The sequence below is a fragment of the Papio anubis genome, chromosome 9 (assembly GCF_008728515.1).
Source record: "Papio anubis isolate 15944 chromosome 9, Panubis1.0, whole genome shotgun sequence".
NCBI classification, from domain to species: Eukaryota; Metazoa; Chordata; class Mammalia; order Primates; family Cercopithecidae; genus Papio; species Papio anubis.
This window is the reverse complement of record NC_044984.1, coordinates 111,612,971-111,632,547: the sequence shown is the minus strand read 5'-3', so window position 1 is coordinate 111,632,547 and position 19,577 is coordinate 111,612,971. Positions and strand designations below refer to the sequence as shown.

Genomic DNA, 19,577 nt, shown 5'->3' with positions numbered 1-19,577 from the left:
AGGATGGTCTCTATCTCCTGACCTTGTGATCTGCCCGCCTTGGCCTCCCAAAGTGCTGGGATTACAGTCATGAACACATATTGAGTTTTGACATCATCCTAAAGGCTCTTATCATAATAATCATCTTAAGTAAAAAGCTACCCTAGATAAATAACATGAGGACCTGCTGTTGGGCCATCCTCCCTGCACAAACTCAGGATTCAAATCAAGTCCTTCCTCCCTTCCTTTCTTATTAAGCATCTGTTTCCCTTGCCTGTCTAGTTTGCCTTCCTAAGAGAGAAGGGGTAGAATCGTGCCCTGTTTGGGGACGGAACATCTATTTTCAGATACCAATTAAGTGTCAATCAAACCCTTAGTATGAGGTACGAGTGGGGACAGGGTCAGACCTGGGGAAGTGGTATTTCCATTTGCGGTTCTCTCCTCTTTTCCGTCCTTCCCACTGCCCTTGCCCCTCCCTCCAGCCTCTGACTGGTAAAGGCGATCAGATAGAGAGATGACTGTTAAATCGAAATCCCACTCCCCAAGCTCAGCCGCCTTGGGATCATGGCATTTTCTCACCCCTGGGGACACAGGGCTTGTTAGCTGCTTTCAAAATGTCAAAACCTGTTGAGAAGATTTTCCCTGTTTCCAGGTAAATGACAGCATCCCCCCAGCTTCTCTAGAGGCTCTAAATTATGAGAAAGGTGGGGGACAGGCTTGCGGGCCATTTCTTTCCCAATCTTTAGGGGATCCAAGGTCTCCAGGATGACACCAACTGGCCAGCTACTGCTGGCCTTGCTGAAAACCAAAAGGGTGTAGCCAGCCCCAGCCAGCCCCAGCCAGCCTGGGTCTGAATGAAGGCAAACCAGTAAAATGCTCCACTTCTTGGTGACAACCCAGCACGCTCACCGGGAAGCCTTCTAAGTCAGCCCTGATTCATTATGTCAGGATAAAAATAACAGTAATAATGGCCCAGCGCGGTGGCTCACGCCTGTAATCCCGACGCTTTGGGAGGCCGAGGGTAGATCACTTGATATCAGGAGTTCAAGACTAGCCTGGCCAACATGGTGAAACCCTGTCTCTACTAAAAATACAAAAATTAGCTGGGCGTGGTGGCGTGTGCCAGTAGTCCCAGCTACTCAGGAGGCTGAGGCAGGAGAGTTGCTTGAACCCAGGAGACAGAGGTTGCAGTGAGCTGAGATCATGCCACTGCACTCCAGCCTGGGCATCGGAGTGAGACCCTATCTCAAAAAAATAAAAAATAAAAATAAGATAGTAACAGTGATAACAATATCATGGGGGCAAGTGTGTAGTCATTTTAACCCTTGGACTTATGAGCCCACAGCATTGAGGCCAGGAGTACAGCGCCTAGCTGGTGACCTTGGTCAGATGACTAATTATTAACAGCATCTGTGCTGAGCCTCCCTTTCCTAATAGGGACTAATAGGCTCATCAAGTTGTGGGGAGGATGAAATGAGATAACATATGAGATAATGATGTCAACCATAACAACGGGACCTAATGCATTTATTGAGCAATATCAGGTACTGTGCTAAGCACTTTAGGTCCATGGTCTCACTGAACCCCCAGCTCAACCTGATGAAATATTGTGATTGTCTCCATTTTACAGATGAGGAAACTGAGAATCACAGAGGGTTTTGTTGTTCAACATAACCAGTAAGTGACGGAGATGGGATTTGAACCCAGGCCTTGGAGCCCTGAGCCCACGCTACAGGGCCTGACACAGAGTAAATGCTCAACAAATGTTGGGGTCATTACTTTTGTTCTTATCTGACTAAATAATATATTGCTAATTTGAGGCAGTTAGGACAAGAAAGCACTGTGCCCGTTTTACAGATGAGACCCTTGTGGCCCACAGGTGACCCAAAGCCCAAAGTGACCACCCGCTGAGTCATGACAAGGCTGCGTCTCTTCCCCTTTACGACCACATTGTCATCTTTGTCAGTCATTGAAATTAACGGGACAGTTATGATTTATGCCTCCTGGGTGCTAAGCTCTGGAAACACAGAGAAAAGAGCAGGAGGGCCTTGAGTGGAAAGAGCGGAACTTTGAGAGCCTGGATTCCAAGCCCAGCTCTATTGCTTGTTTTTCATTAGTTTGAGGATAGCCACGTCATCTCTCACAGCCTCTATTTTCTCATCTGAAGAATGGGTTACCATGAGGATTCAATGAGCCTGTGGATGTGCAGTGGCCTAGCCCAGGTCAGGCACCAAACAGACATTTACTGAATGTTACTCAAAATGAAATGAAGGCCAAGTGTGGTGACTCATGCCTGTAATCCCAGCACTTTGGGAGGCCGAGGCGGATCACTTGCGGTCGGGAGTTTGAGACCAGCCTGGCCAACATGGTGAAACCCTGTTTCTACTAAAAATACAAAAAATATTAGCTGGGTATGGTGGCACACACTTGTAATCCCAGCTACTTGGGAGGCTGAGGCAGGAGGATCGCTTGAACCTGGGAGACGGAGGTTGCAGTGAGCTGAGATGGTGCCACTACACTCCAGCCTGGGTGACAGAGCGAGACTCCACCTCAAAAAAAAAAAAAAAAAGAAATGAAATTGAGTATGATCACTGCCCTGGAGCAGTTCACAGCCGAGCCATCCCCTCTTCTCATTTAATATGTACCTCAGCTTCTGAAAACTTCTACTTTCAAGACAAACTACAGATGGGGATACACACAGCAGTCATCATATTGTGATATTTGGGGTTTCGTAGACTCGTGCACAGATGTTACCCACAGAACTCCCTTGGCTGGCTTTGGCAGAGTCCCTTGGCTCCCTTGAGGCTGACATCTCAAGGTGCTTCTTGGTTACTCCCTTCCCTAAGTCTGTCTCGAAACATTTGAGAAACCTCTTGCATTTTTAGATTAATTACCCTCTGTAGGAGGATGCCCCAAATCCTGAGTTCTAAGCTGCAGTCCAACTCATTTTTGCCCCGACTTCAATCAGGTCCGGTATCCCTTGCCTTGGTCTAGACACCCAAGTTGGATTTTCCCAAAAGCATCTTCAGTGCCCCACTTCCTGGGGTGATCCACCGTTCCCAGGGTGCCCTCAAACCAGCAGACCCCCCACCAAGATGCTTTCTAGGGATATATACTGAACAGAGTCTCTCTCCATCCCAGAAGCGTCTTCCTTCCTTCCACCCCAGCCATCGCCTGCTCAGTGACTCCTAGGTCTTTATAGGTCACTGAGCCAAGAGGCCAGCAACCAAGCTTGCTGTCCTGGGTGGTCAGAGCCAAGGTGGAGCCAGAAAGTGGTGCGTGAATTGACTGGTGTTTGGGTTCAGCCCTGCTGGAATTTCCACATATTTTGCTAACTGTTTGTTTTAAGAGTGAGTATATTCAATGCAGGCTGTCCAGACTGTTGTCCGGGTCTGACAACAACACTGTGGTTCTGAATCAGTGACACCACTCTGCATGCTCCTTCACTGCACCACCCCATATTGAAAAGCTTTTCCCAAAAAGGGCAAGTTGGGTCAAAGTCATTTTTCTTTCTCTCTGTAAATTGCTACCAGTTGCCAAAACCAACCCCCACCAAACAGGCTCTTACAGGTCAACAGCCCCAGCCTACTTCCATTTCCTGAGGTTCCCAGGATTTTCTAAGATACAAGGCCAAAACATAAACACAAAACTTGTGCATTTTCAATATTTGCATTTGGCAAGTTAAGGCTTTCAACAAACAAACACAGTACAATGCAGTATCATAGGGCAGGCCATGAGATAATTACAGGATTGATGTTAAGATTAATTCCTGGTGTATATGTACGTTCTGGTCTGGTAATGGGACCAAGCTGAAAGTTGTCAGTAGCATCTGGCTATACTGTGATATCACTGCAATTTGGAGAAAGCTTAAAAAATTCAGCCTTGATGCCCCTTGGTCCTCCAGAGGTCTCCACTATCACCCCGAATCCTTAACTGGGATGGGTCTGACACCCAAGCACCCCCTTTCTTAATCACCTTCTACAGACTGTTGAATTACAGAAGAGAGAGAAGCAGAGTAAGCAGTGTCGAGTTTCTATGGTGTTATCTTAAGGAATGAATCACTTTAGACATAGTGCTTTGAATACACTATGGGAAATTATATTCCAAAGTACTAAATACGCTTGGTTAAGTTCTATACGTAGCAATGTTTTAATGGCACAGATAAGTGGGTACCTTCTGGATTTGTGAGTCTGTGGGCCTGGACCCTGATCTGCCCCAGCTCATAACCGGGTTACGCTTGCTGCCTGGGAGAGGTGGTGCCTACAGGTGGGTGCGGTGCCACCCAGGGCTGCAGCAAAGGGCGCAGTGTGTGGTGTCTGGCCCCTGGTGTGAATGGCCCTCTGCCCAGCTCAGCCCCGGTGTGCTGCCCTCATTTCAGGGGAAGCCAAACAGGGCAGGTTGCTGCAGGCCTCTAATAGAAGAGTTGTCACTGGTGCCGATAGCATTAGAATAAGAAGCGACTTGCTTTGTACAAGTTTAGGCCCTAGCTCTTAGATGAGTTTACTAGGGCTGCTGTAATAAAACACCACCAACTGGGTGGTTTACACAGCAGAATAGATTGTCTCACAGTTCCGGAGGCCGGAAATACAAAATCAAGGTGTTGGCAGTGCTGGTTCCTTCTGAGGGCTGGGAGGGAGAAGCTGACCCAGTCCTCCCTCCTTGGCTTGTAGGTGGCCGTCTTTGTGTTCACATGGCGCTCTCCCTGTGAGCATGTCTGCCATCAAATTTCTCTTTTCTGTAAGGACACCAGCCCTCCTGGATCAGGACCCACCCTGATGACCTCATCTTTAACTTGATTTCCTCTATAAAGGCCCTAACTCCAAAGAAGGTCACATTCTGAGGCAGTTTAGGACATCAACATATGAATTTGATGGGGGTGGGGTGGGGGGAGGACACGGTTCATCCCATAATACGGGGGTCCCCGAACCCCAGGCCACAGACCAGTACTGGCCTGTTAGGAGCTAGACCGCCCAGTAGGAGGTGAGCGGCGGGCGAGCAAGTGAAGCTTCATCTGTATTTACGGCTGCCCCGCATCACTCACATTACCGCCTGAGCTCTGCCTCCTGTCAGATCAGTGGCGGCATTAGATTCTCATAGGAGCTCGAACCTGTTGTGAACTGCGCATATGAGGGATCCAGGCTGCATGCGCCTTATGAGAATCTAATGCCTGATGATCTGTCACTGTCTCCCATCACCCCCACGTGGGACCATCTAATTGCAGAAAGCAAGCTCAGTGCTCCCACTGAGTCTACATTATGGTGAGTTGTATAATGATTTCATTGTGTGTTATAATATAATAATAATAGAAATAGTGCACACAATCAAGGTAATGCACTTGAATCATCCTGAAACCATGCCCCCGACCACTGGCCCATGGAAAATTTGTCTTCCACAAAACCAGTCCCTGGTGCCAAAAAGATTGAAGACTGCTGCCATAATAGTTCTTAAGATGCTGCATGTCTTGGAGGTGCCTGCCTGCCTCCCTTGGTGTAGCTGTCAGTCCTGGGTTCACTGTGAGACTTGTGACAGTGACAGCCACTACTGGGGAAGGGCAGGTGCTTGACCTCTGTTTCTAGGTGTTCTGAGTTCTGGTGCTGAGTTTCTGTCTTCTTGCCTAAAAAATCTCCCTCCATCCACCACCCAGCACACCTGCTTCTTACTGCCTAACATCTGCTAAAAAAGCCCACCATCCAGCCGGGCGCAGTGGCTCACGCCTATAATCCCAGCACTTTGGGAGGCCAAGGCAGGTGGATCACCTGAGATCAGGAGTTTGAGATCAGCCCAACCAACATGAAGAAACCCCGTCTCTACTAAAAATACAAAAATTAGCCAGGTGTGGTGGAACATGCCTGTAGTCCCAGCTACTCAGGAGGCTGAGGCAGGAGAATCGCTTGAGCCCGGGAGGCGGAGGTTTCAGTGAGCCGAGATCATGCCATTGCACTCCAGCCTGAGTAACAAGAGCAAAACTCCATCTCAAAAAAAAAAAAAAAAAAAAAAAAAGCCCACCATCCTTCCACTTACCCAATCCATGTTGACTTTATCCTTTGCCCCGATCCTCTCCTACCCAGAGACTCTCAGTTCCACTTCCAGAGCCCCCAACCTTCAGTTCCCCGCTTCTAGTCCTGCTGCCCCTGTAGCTGCATTCCCACCCTGTGGCCACTCACGGCCTCATTGCACCATCCTCCTCATGGGTCTCTCTGCCTTGACCCTCTCCCTCCTGCAATCCTTGCAATCATGTCTTCCCTAAAACCCAGCTGAGATAAGATCACTCACTCAGGCAGGCAGCTTCAGGGCTCGTGATTCTCTATGAAATCAAGGCCAACGTCCTTGGCTTAGCTTTTAAGGGACTCTACAGTGTTGAAGCTTTTTAGACCTTGTGTCAGTTTGCTTAGGTTATAATCACAAAGGACCATTGCCTGGGTGGCTTAGACAACAGAAATTTACAGCTCACAGTTCTGGGGGCTGGAAGTCCAAGATCACGGTGCCAGCGTGGTCAGGTTCTGGTGAGGGCTGTCTTGTCAGCTTGTAGACATCTGCCTCCTCTGTGTCCTCATATGGCAGACAGAGAGAAAGAGCTCTGTCTTCCTTTTCATATAAGGCCACCAATCCTATCAGATTAGGGCCCCACCCTTATGACCTTGTCTAACCTTCATTATCTCCTAAAAGTTCTATCTCCCAACAAAATCACATGGAGGTGGGGGATGGGGTTAGGGCTTTGTATTAGTCACAGTTCTCTAGAGGGACAGAATGAATAGTATAGATGTATATATAAAGGGGAGTTTATTAAGGAGTGTTGACTCACACAATCACAAGGTGAGGTCCCACAATAGGCTATCTACAAGCTGAGGAGCCAGGAAGCCAGCCTGAGTCCCAAAGCTAAAAGAACTTGGAGTCCGATGTTCAAAGGCAGGAAGCATCCAGCACAGGAGAAAGATGTAGGCTCAGAGGCTAAGCCAGTCTGGTCTTTTTACATTCTTCTGGTGCTTTTATTCTTCTGGCTACACTGGCAGCTACTTAGATTGTACCTACCCAGATTGAGGGTGGGTCTGCCTTTCCCAGTCCACTGACTCAAATGTTAGTGTCCTTTGACAACACCCTCACGGACACACCCAGGGACAATACTTTGCATTCTTCAATCAAGTTGACAATATTAACTATCACAGGCTTCAAATAAATTTGGAGGAAGGACAGAATGCAGTCTCATGCAGATCTCATATGTTTATTGAACATGTACTGTGTGCTGGGCACTATTCCAGGGATAGAACAAACTGAACAGTGGGTAGGCAGAAAACAAGTATTATATAAATGCCTAAATAGGTATATGTAAATCTATATCTACCAGATATATAAATGTAGATATGCACATACATGTCCAGGTACATATATGCTCATGATGACCACAGGTAGTGTTAAGTGCTAGGGGGAAAACAAAGCATGGTAAGGGTGATTGGGGGCAGAGAATGTCAAGGAGGTGACACTGCTTTAAAGAATGATCACAGCCGGCACAGTGGCTCACACATGCAATCCTAGCACTTTGGGAGGCTGAGGTGGGCAGATCACCTGAGGTCAGGAGTTCAAGACCAGCCTGGCCAACATGGTGAAACCTCATCTCTACTTAAAAAAAAAAAAAAAAAAATTAACCAGGCCTGGTGGCACATGCCTGTAATCCCAGTTACTCAGGAGGCTGAGGCAGGAGAATCACTTAACCTAGGAGATGGAGGTTGCAGTGAACCAAGATCACATCAATGCACTTCAGCCTGGGTGACAGAGTGAGACTCCATCTCAAAAAAAAAAAAAAAAAAAAAGGCTCAGGAAAGTTTTCTAACATGCCGGCATTTGAGCAAACTCAGTGGTCGGGGTCAGCCACTGGAATTCAACCCTTTAGATCAGGAGTCTACAAACCTCTTCTCTAAAGGACAAGATAAATATTTTTGGCTTTGTGGGCCACATGGCATTGGACTCCATCAAAACTACTAGCCAGCTCTGACATTGTTGTGTCAAAGCTGCCACATGCTATATGGACACAAATGAGCCCCAATGAAACTTTATTTATGGACACTAACATTTGAACATCATATAACTTTCGTGTGTCACAAAATATTCTCCTTTTGATTTTTGCATTCAATAATCCAAAAATGGAAAAAATCCTTCTTAGCTCAGGAGCTGTACAAAAACAGACAGTGGGCCACGCCGTCTGCGCATCTCTGCTTTAGAAGAAGCAGCTGTAAGATGCTTTTCCCAGTTGTGGAATGAGAGTCATTCAACGGCTGCTGAGTCCTAGAATACTTGTCCCCAAAATACAGTAGGTGCTCAATATGCACTTGTTGAAAGGGAGAAAGAAGGGAGGAAGAGAGAGAGGGGGAAAAGGAATCAGAGCTTCAGCAGACCTTGGAAGTGGCGTTCTCAGCTCCAGAGCCCAGGCTGACATGACTGCACCTCCCTGCCTCCTTTTGAGCCTGGCTGCAGGACCATTTCCTTTCATTCCTTCAAGACCTCTGCAAGTTTCCTAGGCAAAGAGGTGTTGACAAGGCTATGAAAATGCCCATGAGCTCATGGCCTCCTTTGCACACTTAGGGGCAGGTGTCCCGGGGTCCACAAAGAGCGAGCCATGTCTCCTCCCACTTAAAAGCTTCCATTGTCCCCACCGCAGACATAAAGCCAGAAAAGGATGTATGTAGCCACAGTCCAAAGCCCACATGTGCCCTGTGCCCACCGTAATAACTCGCAAGTGCTGCTAATCTGCATTTTGACCAGGAGAACTTTGGTGCCCACTCAGAAAAGTCATTTGCATCCTGCATGCAGGGCCCCTGACTGCTATATTAATCTCCCCGTTTCTCCCTTCCTGAGTCATCTAATATTGCTGCTGGCTAATTAAAACATCAAAGCGCCAAGTACAACAGCCCTGCCAGAAGCCTCCTAATGCCTGGTTTCAAGTGTGCAATCCAGTGAAACCCAGGGTGGAGGGGGGCACGGCTCACACTCGGGCAGCCAACTACTTGACTCTTAACGACCACCCCTCACACATCTGGGACCTCCACAGATGGCCTCTTTTATTAGTCCTGTTATCTCGTTCCTCCCACTCCCTGGCGATGAAGACTGTCGGCTGCTGCCCACAGGCCGCACCCTGCTCCTCCTCCTCATGCCTGGCCCCCCACCCTCTGAGTCCTGGGCCCAGACCCGATGTCATCACCACATCTGAAACCGGGTGTGTAGGGAGAATGGCTGGGGTGCCTTCCTCTGCGCAAGGTAGGATTTTTTTTTCCTCAATGATACAGGTTGTCGGCATGATCAGAGGAATGTGTTTACTACAAAGCCCTGCCCAGATGTGACTTTCATCACCTCCAAAACTCCTCCTGGAAGAGACAGGAGGGGAGACAGGATCCTAAAGAAGTGTTTAGGGTGCCTGGTCAGGCCTTTGAACAAAGCGGGGTTGTTTGTATGCAGATTCCTAAGGTAACATGGGCACAATAACTGAGACAGAAACTATCAATGAGAAACAAAGGGAAGAACTCATCCAAACCTTTATCATGCTCCGAGTGTGGTAGTGTGGTGATAATACTTGCAGAAGTAATAATAATAATAATACAAGTAATAATAATATAGGTAATAATATAAGTAATAATAGTAATACAAGTAATAATATAAGTAGTAATAATACAAGTAATAATGCTTGCAGAAGCATTGCAGTACTACTAGTAATACTAATACTTCTAATACTATAAGTTGAGCTAGTGGTCACATAATAATAACATTTATAATAATAAATAATGGCTAGCATTTAGGGGGTGACTGATCATCCAAGTAAGAGATGACTTGGTCAGGGCGCTGGCCAGTGGAAGGGGAGAGGAGTGAATGGATTCTAGAGCTAGTTAAAAAGCTAAGATGGGTGATCACCAGTGATGAGTTGGGTGTGGGAGATAGAGAAGAAGCTGATGACTAAGATAGCTCCCACCTGTGGCGTGTCCAGCACAGATGGTTGGTAGCACCCAGCACTGAGGAGGACCAGATCTGGCCAGGGCGGGGAGACGAGGAAGATTATGCATCCTATCACCTTCCGCGGGTTCCCTGTGCTGCCACAGCCTGCACTCTTCCGGAGCGATCTTTAACAGTGGCCCACCCTTCCCCCACCTCCTGTTCCCCAGGCTCCAACATGGTGCCATGAACACTTCAACACAGAACTCTTGTTCCACTGGCTGCGAAGGTGGCCATGATAGTTCTCTTAACTTAGGACCTTTGCATGATCTGTTCTCTCTGCTTGTAAGACCTTGCTTCCTCTTCTTTGCCTGTCTAGGACGTACTCATCTTTTGGCCTTAATCTAGAGGTTAGATGTCTCTTCTATGTGCTCCCACCTCCCCTGTGCTGCCAAGGTCCCATGTAATGGCATCCATTGTGCTAAATCGATTGCCATGGCTCATTCAGTTTTCATCACCTCCTACAGGACTGAGAGTCCGTGGGAGCTCACATCCATCTAGTTTGTCCTATGGTCTTGGTCTCTGCTGCCTCACCTGGCACATAGGAACTACTCAATAAACGTGTTAAATGAATGAATTATTCCTAATGGCCAAGAGGCAGGATAGTCAAGCTGTTAAGGACATGGTTTGATAGCCAGACTGCCTGGATTGGACTCCTTTCTTCAGCTTATTAGCTCTGCGATCTTGGGCAACTTAACCTCTCTGTGCCTCAGTTTCCTAATCTGTAAAATGGAGATAATAAGGTTGTTGCTTGGCACATAATAAGTGCTCATTTAATGTTAGTTATCAGTATTAGTCCTTCGCAGTTCTTTGTGACTTCTATCCTGGACTTAGCACCTTTAATCATAATTCACAGCTACCTTCACCAGCCTGAGCTCCTCCAAGTCAGTGAGATGGGTGCCCTGCCTCTTTTCTGATTTTATCTCCTTACACTTGCCCTCATGCATACACTGCAGCCACAGTCAACCTCCTTGCTGGTCCTTTGAACTTAACAAGCTCATTCCCACATCAGTGCCTTTGCACTTGCCCTTCTCCCCTCCGGTTAGTTACAGTCACCTCCCCATTTTCTATTCTTATCATCACCTGGAATTATGCTGATCCTATGTTAGTTTACTTACTGTTTATCTCCACCTCCACCACATAACGCTTCAGAGAGCAAGGTCCCTGTCTGTCTTCTTCACTGCTGAATCCCCAGTGCCTATTTATTGAGCATGTATTATAATAGGTGCTCAATAAATACTAGTTGAATGTATGAATACCCTGCCTTAAGGTCACTGTGCACTGATATACTCTTTGCATGAGTGTCACTTAACATTGGCTCATCTTCTCCCTGACCTTGCTTGGCTTTCGCATCAGGGTGCGCCTGCTGCCCCTCCCTTAGAGTTACTAAGTGACCAATGCTTGCCTGATGCATGTGTGTGCCTGTGCCCAGGCAGGTAGACAATAACCCAGGAGCATCCAAGACAGATGTGATCCTAGGCCAGGTGCGATGGCTCACACCTGTAATCCCAACACTTTGGGAGGCTGAGGCAGGAGGATTACTTGAGTGTAGGAGTTCAAGACCAGCCTGGGCAACATAGTAAGACCCCTGTATCTACAAAAAATACAAAAAAATAGCTGGGCATGGTGGCATGCACCTGTAGTCCCAGCTACTTGGGAGGGTGAGGTGGGAGGATCGCTTGAGCCTAGGAAGTCAAGTCTACAGTGAGCTATGATTGCACCACTGTACTCCAGCCTGTGTGACAGAGCGAGACCCTGTCTCAAAAAAAAAAAAAAAAAAAAAGACAGATGTAATCCTTATCAGTGAGGTCTAAAATGAATGGGCCAACACTGGTCAGCCTGAGACTTATCCCCACTCACCTGCTGGTCAAATTGTTTGCAGAGTGAAGACAAATGGGGGACTAAAGTTCCCCATAAACAGGCTCTTCCATGGCTTCTTTCCATGTAGGTGTTCAAGACAGAGGGGACGGTAAGTGCAAAGGCCCGGAGGCAGGAATGAGCCTGGAAGTTTTAAAAGTCAGAAACCAGAAATTTGGGGGCAATATTCTTTGCCTCAAATTTTTTCAATTTATTTTATTTTATTTTATTTCATTATTATTTTTCTGAGATGGCGTCTCATTCTGTCTCCCAGGCTGGAGTGCAGTGGTGTGATCTTGGCTCACTGCAACCTCTGCCTCCCGGATTCAAGCGATTCTCCTGCCTCGCCTCAGCCTCCCAAGTAGCTGAGATTACAGGCATGCGCTACCACGCCCGGCTAATTTTTGTATTTTTTAATAGAGACGAGGTTTCACCAAGTTGGCCAGGCTGATCTCGAATTTCTGATCTCAAGTGATCCGCCCGCCTCAGGCTCCCAAAGTGCCAGGATTACAGGTGTGAGCCACTGTGCCTGGCCCAAAATTTTTCAGTTTAAATCTTTGTTTTCTCAGTCCTTGCCAGAAATGGTGAGTTTGGACTGTCACAGAAAGGCCTAGAAATCCAAGTCAATCGACCCAGCTTTAGGTTTGATTCCTCGGTGCTAGGGGCTATTATCATTCAAAGAGGCTGATGGTGTCCTTTCAGTCATGTGTTCATTCAACAAATGTTCACCCAGTCCTTACTCAGTGTGTCAGACCCTATTGAACCAGAGAGACCACCTTTGAGTTCCTGATCCCTCTCCCCAGAGCAGAACCCAAGAGGCTCTTCCATGGTGTTTCTTTCCACGTAAGTGGGGAAATCAGGTTCCCAGGAACCTTGTACATGTCAGCCAGGGAGGGCTGGATCTTACTCTGGATATAGACAGTTGGTAACTCAAGGCAGATCCCAGGAAGATCAATGGCTCTCCCAGCCTCCGTGGAGACAATGTTACAGTCCACTCAAGGCCCTGCCTCATCTTCCACCTTCCTTCTCTCCTCCAGCCCCCTGCCTCAGGAAAACAGTCCCCCACAAAGAATGGCAGCCCCTCCAAGTGTCCACGCTTCCTCAAAGTCAAGAACTGGGAGACTGACGTGGTTCTCACTGACACCCTCCACCTTAACAGCACATTGGTGAGTACCCCAGCAGGGTATAGACAAGGGGGTGCAGCTGCATCACTGTCCACATTTGGAGTCGGATAAGTCTTTGTTGTGGGGGCTGTCCTCTGTTGTAGGGTGTTGAGCACCGCCCCTGACCCTTACCCCCTAGATGTTAGTACATCCCCTTCCAGGTTGTGACAACCAAAAATGTCTCTGACAGCAGAAACACCACCCTCTTGGACAAACACTGCCATTTTAAGTTCCAGCTCCCTTTCTAACCTCATGCATTTCAAGGAAATCACCTCCCTTCTAACAACAAGCAGCCAGAAAAGGCAGACAGTAAAACACAGATAAGACAGCTCAGACACAGAGGGAGGGGGAAAAGTCTCTTGGGTAACCACCAAACTTCACACTCATATAATAGGCTCCAGTAAAACAGTGGGCCTTAATAGCATATTCCTTTCCCTTTAGATGCACTAAGATAGGGAAGCTAAAAGCAGACTTGGGGGATATGCCTGCAGCTGCAGGAAAATGTATGGGAACAGACACAAAAATTCTCCCTCCCAGATAAGCAGACAAAGAGACACAGAAACATTTCAAGCTTGTGATAAACTCTATCACCCTAAACCCTTAAATACTCTTAGTCTGTAGAAAAGAGTGCTCCTCATTAAGACAAACACCTAATGTATACAGGGCTTAAAACCTAGATGATGGGTTGTTAAGTGCCCACCATGGCACATGTATACCTATGTAACAAACCTGCACATGTATCCTGGAACTTAAAGAAAAAAAAAAGAGTGCTCCTAACCTAACTCAGCCAGAAGCCCCTCTCAGGTTTATTCTTTAAAATAAACCTGTCTCTGATTGTTAAGCCACTTTTCATGTTTCTTTCTTCCTTCTTCAACACTTACAGTCTCCAAGACATTACCTAACATCCCCTGGGTAAGAAATTCACCCCTGTTTGAGAACCACTGGTGAATTCTCACTCTCTTACGTAAATGCTTTTTATTTGTGAACCTGGTATGCAAAAGAATCTGAGAAGAGTTGCTGTTTGTGAATACCCTCTCTGTCTCTCATAGTCTGACCACTGGTGGAGTATTGAACAAACCCTTCCTTGATTTCACAGTGTGTCCTCAATATTTTTATTTCATATTTTTAATAGTCAACAAACCGCTATATTGTTTTAAATTTTTGTTGAACCTGGGCCTCTTGGAGGAATGGTATCTGCAAGCTATTACAATGTAACAAATTGCCCTGAAACTTATTGGGTGAAAACAACTATTAAAACTATGTATAATTTTTCAAAAGTCTACGGATTGGCTGGGTGGTTTAGTGATCTGGTCCAGACTCTGTTGATTTTGGTGAGGCTTTCTTGTACATCTGTAGGTACGTCTGAGGGGTCAACTAAGGTCAGGGTGGTCTAGGATGGTCCTGGCTGAGATAACTCAGCCCTGTTCCATGTGGTCTCTCCTCTTCCAGCAAGCTGGCTTGGGCTTGTTCACATGTAGTTGCAGGATTCTAAGAGGATGAGCAGAAACATGCAAGAACTCTTGAGGCCTAGACTCAGAATTGTCACAGGGTCATTTCTGCCACATCCTAAGGGTCAAACCAGCCCAGAGTCAAGAGGTTAAGGGATAGGCTCCACTTCTTCATGGAGAATTGCTGTAAAGCCACATCACAAAAGATGTGAATACAGGGAGGGGAAAAATTAGGGCCCTATTTTGCAATCAATCTATCATAGATGCATTCAAATGAGTTACTGTAGCCACTGTATTAGTTCCTCTTTGATCATCATGCAAAATCTAAAAATATTTCAGATTTTAGTACCAGTGATTCTGATTCCTAGTCAAAAAGCTTCTGTTTCCAAGATGAGTAGAGCAAATACTTTAGGAACCTGAAAATGCTACTTAGTGTTCCTTAACATGGCTATGACCATATCCAGCAAGGATTTGAAGCTGGTACTTGAGAAATTGCCTCTGGGAATTAAGGGCCAGGTAAATTCAACCATGAATATGAGATCCAAGCCCACAGCCTAACACCTGCCACTCTTGGGTAAAACCAAGCAATAGCCCAAATCTCTTGATCTTCCAGGAAACGGGATGCACTGAGTACATCTGCATGGGCTCCATCATGCTTCCTTCTCAGCATATACGGAGGCCTGAAGATGTCCGCACAAAAGAACAGCTCTTCCCTCTCGCCAAAGAGTTTATTGATCAATACTATTCATCAATTAAAAGGCAAGTGTATGTCAATTCTGGGGAGCCCAAGGTAAGTTATCGAATGCTGGAGACAAAGATGTCAGCCCCAACTTTGCAAACCAAGGCCAAAGCACAAGGCCAAAGCACAAGGCCTCTGCCATACACAGAGGCTTAAAACTGGCTACCCACAGGTCACATCTGTTCCCCAGAAGTGCTTTTGTTTCACCTGCAAAGGGCTGCTTATAATTTGAAAAATTTCAAGCAATTCCATGCCTAGATACATACCCTAGAGAAAATCTCACACCTGTTCACAAGAAACCATCAGTAAGAATGTTCACTGAAACATTGTTTGTAGCAGGAAAAAATTAACATTAAAGATCCAACAAGATACCAGGCACAGTGGCTCACGCCTGTAATCCCAGCGCTTTGGGAGACCAAGGCGGCAGATTGCTTGAGCCCAAGAATTCAAGACCAGCCTGGCCAACATGGTGAAACCTTACCTCTACTAAAAATCCAAAAATTAGCAGGGCATGGTGGTGCACAGTTATAATCCTAGCTACTTGGGAGGCTGAGGCATGAGAATCGCTTGAACCCAGGAGATGGAGGTTGCAATGAGCCAAAATCACACCACTGCACTCTAGCCTGGGTGAATAGAGTGAAACTCCATCTCAAAAAAAAAAAAAAAAGAAAAAGAAAAAGAAACCACATAAATGCCATCAACAGGAGAATGGGTAAGTTGTGGTATATTCCAGTGATGGAATACTATACAACCATAAAAATCAAAGGGATTAGTGCTCTGCATGTTAATGGAACTGCAGTTCATAGCTAACTTTGTGCAAAAGAAAGGATAAATTATAAAAGGATACATCCAGTATAGCACCATTTATATGAATTTTTTTATTGATGTATTTTTTTGAGACAGAGTCTTGCTCTGTCACCCAGGCTGGAGTGCAATGGCATGATCTTGGCTCACTGCAACCTCTGCCCCCTAGACTCAAGCAATTCTCTGCCTCAGCATCCTGAGTAGCTGGGATTACAGGCATGCGCCCCCACACCCAGCTAATTTTTGTATTTTTTGTAGAGACAGAGTTTTGCCACGTTGGCCAGGCTGGTCTCAAATTCCTAGCCTCAAGTGATCCACCCTCCTCGGCCTCCCAAAGTGCTGGGATTATGTAAGCCACCAAACCCAGCCTATATGAATGCTTTAAACATGCAGAATGACATTGTACATGATTGAAGGATAGATACACACGTGGCAAAGATATAAACAAGTGTGTGAGAATGGTAAACGCCAGGTTCAACATAGCACTCACTTCTGGGGAGAGAATTGTCTACCTTGGGGAAGCCTTCCCCAAGAAACTATTACATTATTTTTTAGGCTTGGGACATGGGGGTTTATTATATTATCCTATATACCTTTCTGTAAATCAAAAATTTTTCGTAGAAATTTTTTTTAACTTTCTAAAATTGAATTCACTGCCAATATTTAAAAATTAGAAGAGTTCCCTTTAAAAGTCAGATTTCCAGTTTCTCTGGAAAGATTTGGCAGTCATGGGCCCCCGCTCCTGTCAGGTGACAAGTGGCAGGAGTGGAGTCATGGCTGCCCGCTTTGGAAAAGGCCTGGCTCACCTGTTTGCCACAGTCCCCACCCAGCTGGTTGAGTTGTATGTACAATGTTCAGCCTTTGTGGGCATTTGAGTTTGCAATGTCTGCTTTATCTTGCATCCAGAAATCAAACTGTTGCATACAGAAGTCCACTTGGAATTTTTTGTAGCTTCCAGCCTCTTGGAATAGCTCTCCCCTTCCACCAACTTCTAATTCAGAAGACGGGGTGATGTTCCCATGTCCCTTCCTCTTCATTCAGATTTGGCTCCAAAGCCCACATGGAAAGGCTGGAAGAGGTGAACAAAGAGATCGAAACCACTAGCACCTACCAGCTCAAGGATACAGAGCTCATCTACGGGGCCAAGCATGCCTGGCGGAATGCCTCGCGCTGTGTGGGCAGGATCCAGTGGTCCAAGCTGCAGGTAGGTGGTGAAGTCAGATACCTTGAAGAGCCCATAAATGAAGGAAGAGGGGAATGGGAGTGGATGGAGCTTTAAAAAGGATAAGGTTCTATCAAGTGTACCTGGTGGCCATGGTGACCTATCAGATGGTGGTCATGGGGTCCCACATTCTAAGATCACAGCCAGCTCTAGATGATAATCATGTCTTATTTAGCCAACGCAGTGCTTTTGCAAAAATGAACTTGCATATCTCTTGGAAGGGAGGGCTTATACTTTTCAGTTGACCGCAGACCTCACCATTCCCTTTTGTCTTGCACCTACTCAGCTTATTTATCTGCCTACTCCCTGAAGGCATTCGTTTCTGTGTCCCTTGGTTATGATTTTATTTTAGGAAATAGTTTAAAGTTGGAAGTAGATTTGTTATCAAGATCAGGGGGATTTTGTTTGATTTTTGTTCTGTTTTTTTTTTTTTTTTTTTAATCCCTAATCCCTAGTAACCTAACAGAAAATGTAACCAACACATTTAAACTCCCCTTCATTTACTATTCCTTTCCCATGTTCACTTACATGCCATGCCTACTTTTAGAGGATTTTTTTTTTTTCTGCTCAAATTGGCCTTTGTTATTAGGATAGAAAAGAGAAAATATAAAATGCAGCCTGGGACTCAGTAATGAGGTGCCCACTTCACCAATGGAGCAGTAGCTGGAGTGGGATCTGGGTTCTCCTAAAATGGGAAGATTACGCTGGGGAACTAGGGAGGGAAAGAAGAGGCAATCAGTTCCACCCTGCGCCTCTTCCAGGTATTCGATGCTCGCGACTGCACCACAGCCCACGGGATGTTCAACTACATCTGCAACCACGTCAAGTATGCCACCAACAAAGGGAACCTCAGGTGAGCTGACCAGCTGGGCATTGGGGAGCAGGGGGTCAAAAGTCCCCACAGCATCGTACTTTGACTCTGGAGTCAGCTCACCTGCCAGGGAAATACTCGTCATCTCAGGGAGACAGGCCAAGCAGGGAGAGGTGTCCTGGCATCTTTTTTTTTTTTTTTTTTTTTTTTTTTTTGAGACAGTCTTGCTCTGTCACCCAGGCTGGAGTACAGTGGTGTGATCTCAGGTCACTGCAACCGCTGCCTCCCAGATTCAAGCGATTCTCCTGCCTCAGCCTACTGCGTAGCTGGGACTACAAGCACCCGCCACCACACCTGGCTAATTTTTTTTATTTTTAGTAGAGACAGGCTTTCATGATGTTGACCATGCTGGTCTCAAACTCCTGACCTCAAGTGATCCACCCGCCTCGGCCTCCCAAAATGCCAGGATTACAGGCATGAGCCACTGCACCTGGCCCCAGCATCTTTATTCCATACCCCATCCCATGTTCTTTCTTTTCTGGGGCAAGTGGACTCCTGTGTGGTTGGCAAAACTACAGCAGCAAACATCATGTTCAACCCACAGTTCAGCATCCTACATGGAGATGACAGGAACAAATAGTTGAGATTCCCAGGAATTGGAAAATCCTATTGCTGGTGGTGACCTGCTTTTACTGTGTCTTGCTCTGTCGCCTGGAGACAAACCAAACCAAATCTTCCTTGGTTTAAAAGGCAACTTCTCTTGCCAATGTGATGGGAACTGCCCCTTCAGGTTCCACCCAGCCAAGCCACGCCTTGGACTCCTCTTCAACAATACAAAGAACAAAGCCACAGGGAGCAGGCCGAGGCAGGCAGACATCTATGTGGCTGGTGGCGGCCACGCTGGCAAGTCTCAGCTGGGAGAGGGACAGGTGGAAGGGAACAGCTGGGGCCCCACAGACAGCTGGCTACACTTGTTGACTCTGCTGGCTCACTGCTGCCATAGCATCTGTTCCCAGCCACTGAGCACCAGTCCCATCTTGGAGCCACACAGGATCACTGCAGGGATATTCCCACAAGCCCCCGGGCTTCACTGAGTTCATCCAAAAGTGGCTTCTCTGCATGAAGCATGAGTTTTCTTGGATGTGTCTCTTCTCTTCCTTAAGAAGGAAATGGGGTTTGCCAATTTTCTGAGTTCACCAGTAAGAAAAGGGCCTGTAATCTAAGCCTGGACCCACATGAGGAATTGGTATTTAGGTCTCTTTCCCAAGACAACTCTTTTCCTGGAGACCTCACCCCTTAAAGAATATTAAAGAACCCCCCCCCCCCCGTGTATCTGGACCCGGTTAGGCCAGGTCCTCAAGGAATTTATGGGTTCTTGGACTTTCTGGTGTATTTCCTTTTTTTTTTTTTTTTTTTTGAGACAGAGTCTTGCTCTGTCACCCAGGTTGGTGGAGTACAGTGGCACGATCTTGGCTCACTGCAACCTCTACCTCCCAGGTTCAAACAATTTTCCTGCCTCAACCTCCCGAGTATCTGGGATTACAGGTACGCACCACCATGCCCAGCTAAATTTTGTATTTTT

At 46.6% G+C, this 19,577-nt stretch overlaps 1 protein-coding gene across 3 annotated transcripts in view; it reads left to right on the top strand.

The window, feature by feature from the left end:
• NOS1 (nitric oxide synthase 1) overlaps positions 1-19,577 on the top strand; it is a 225,182-nt gene that overhangs the window by 135,996 nt on the left and 69,609 nt on the right. For all 3 annotated transcript variants that reach the window (XM_031650800.1, XM_017946235.3, XM_021923001.2), the window contains exons 4-7: positions 12,846-12,974; positions 15,033-15,178; positions 17,004-17,166; positions 17,946-18,037. In XM_031650800.1, the coding sequence (XP_031506660.1) occupies positions 12,846-12,974; positions 15,033-15,178; positions 17,004-17,166; positions 17,946-18,037 (530 nt within the window). The remainder of the gene's footprint in view (positions 1-12,845; positions 12,975-15,032; positions 15,179-17,003; positions 17,167-17,945; positions 18,038-19,577) is intronic.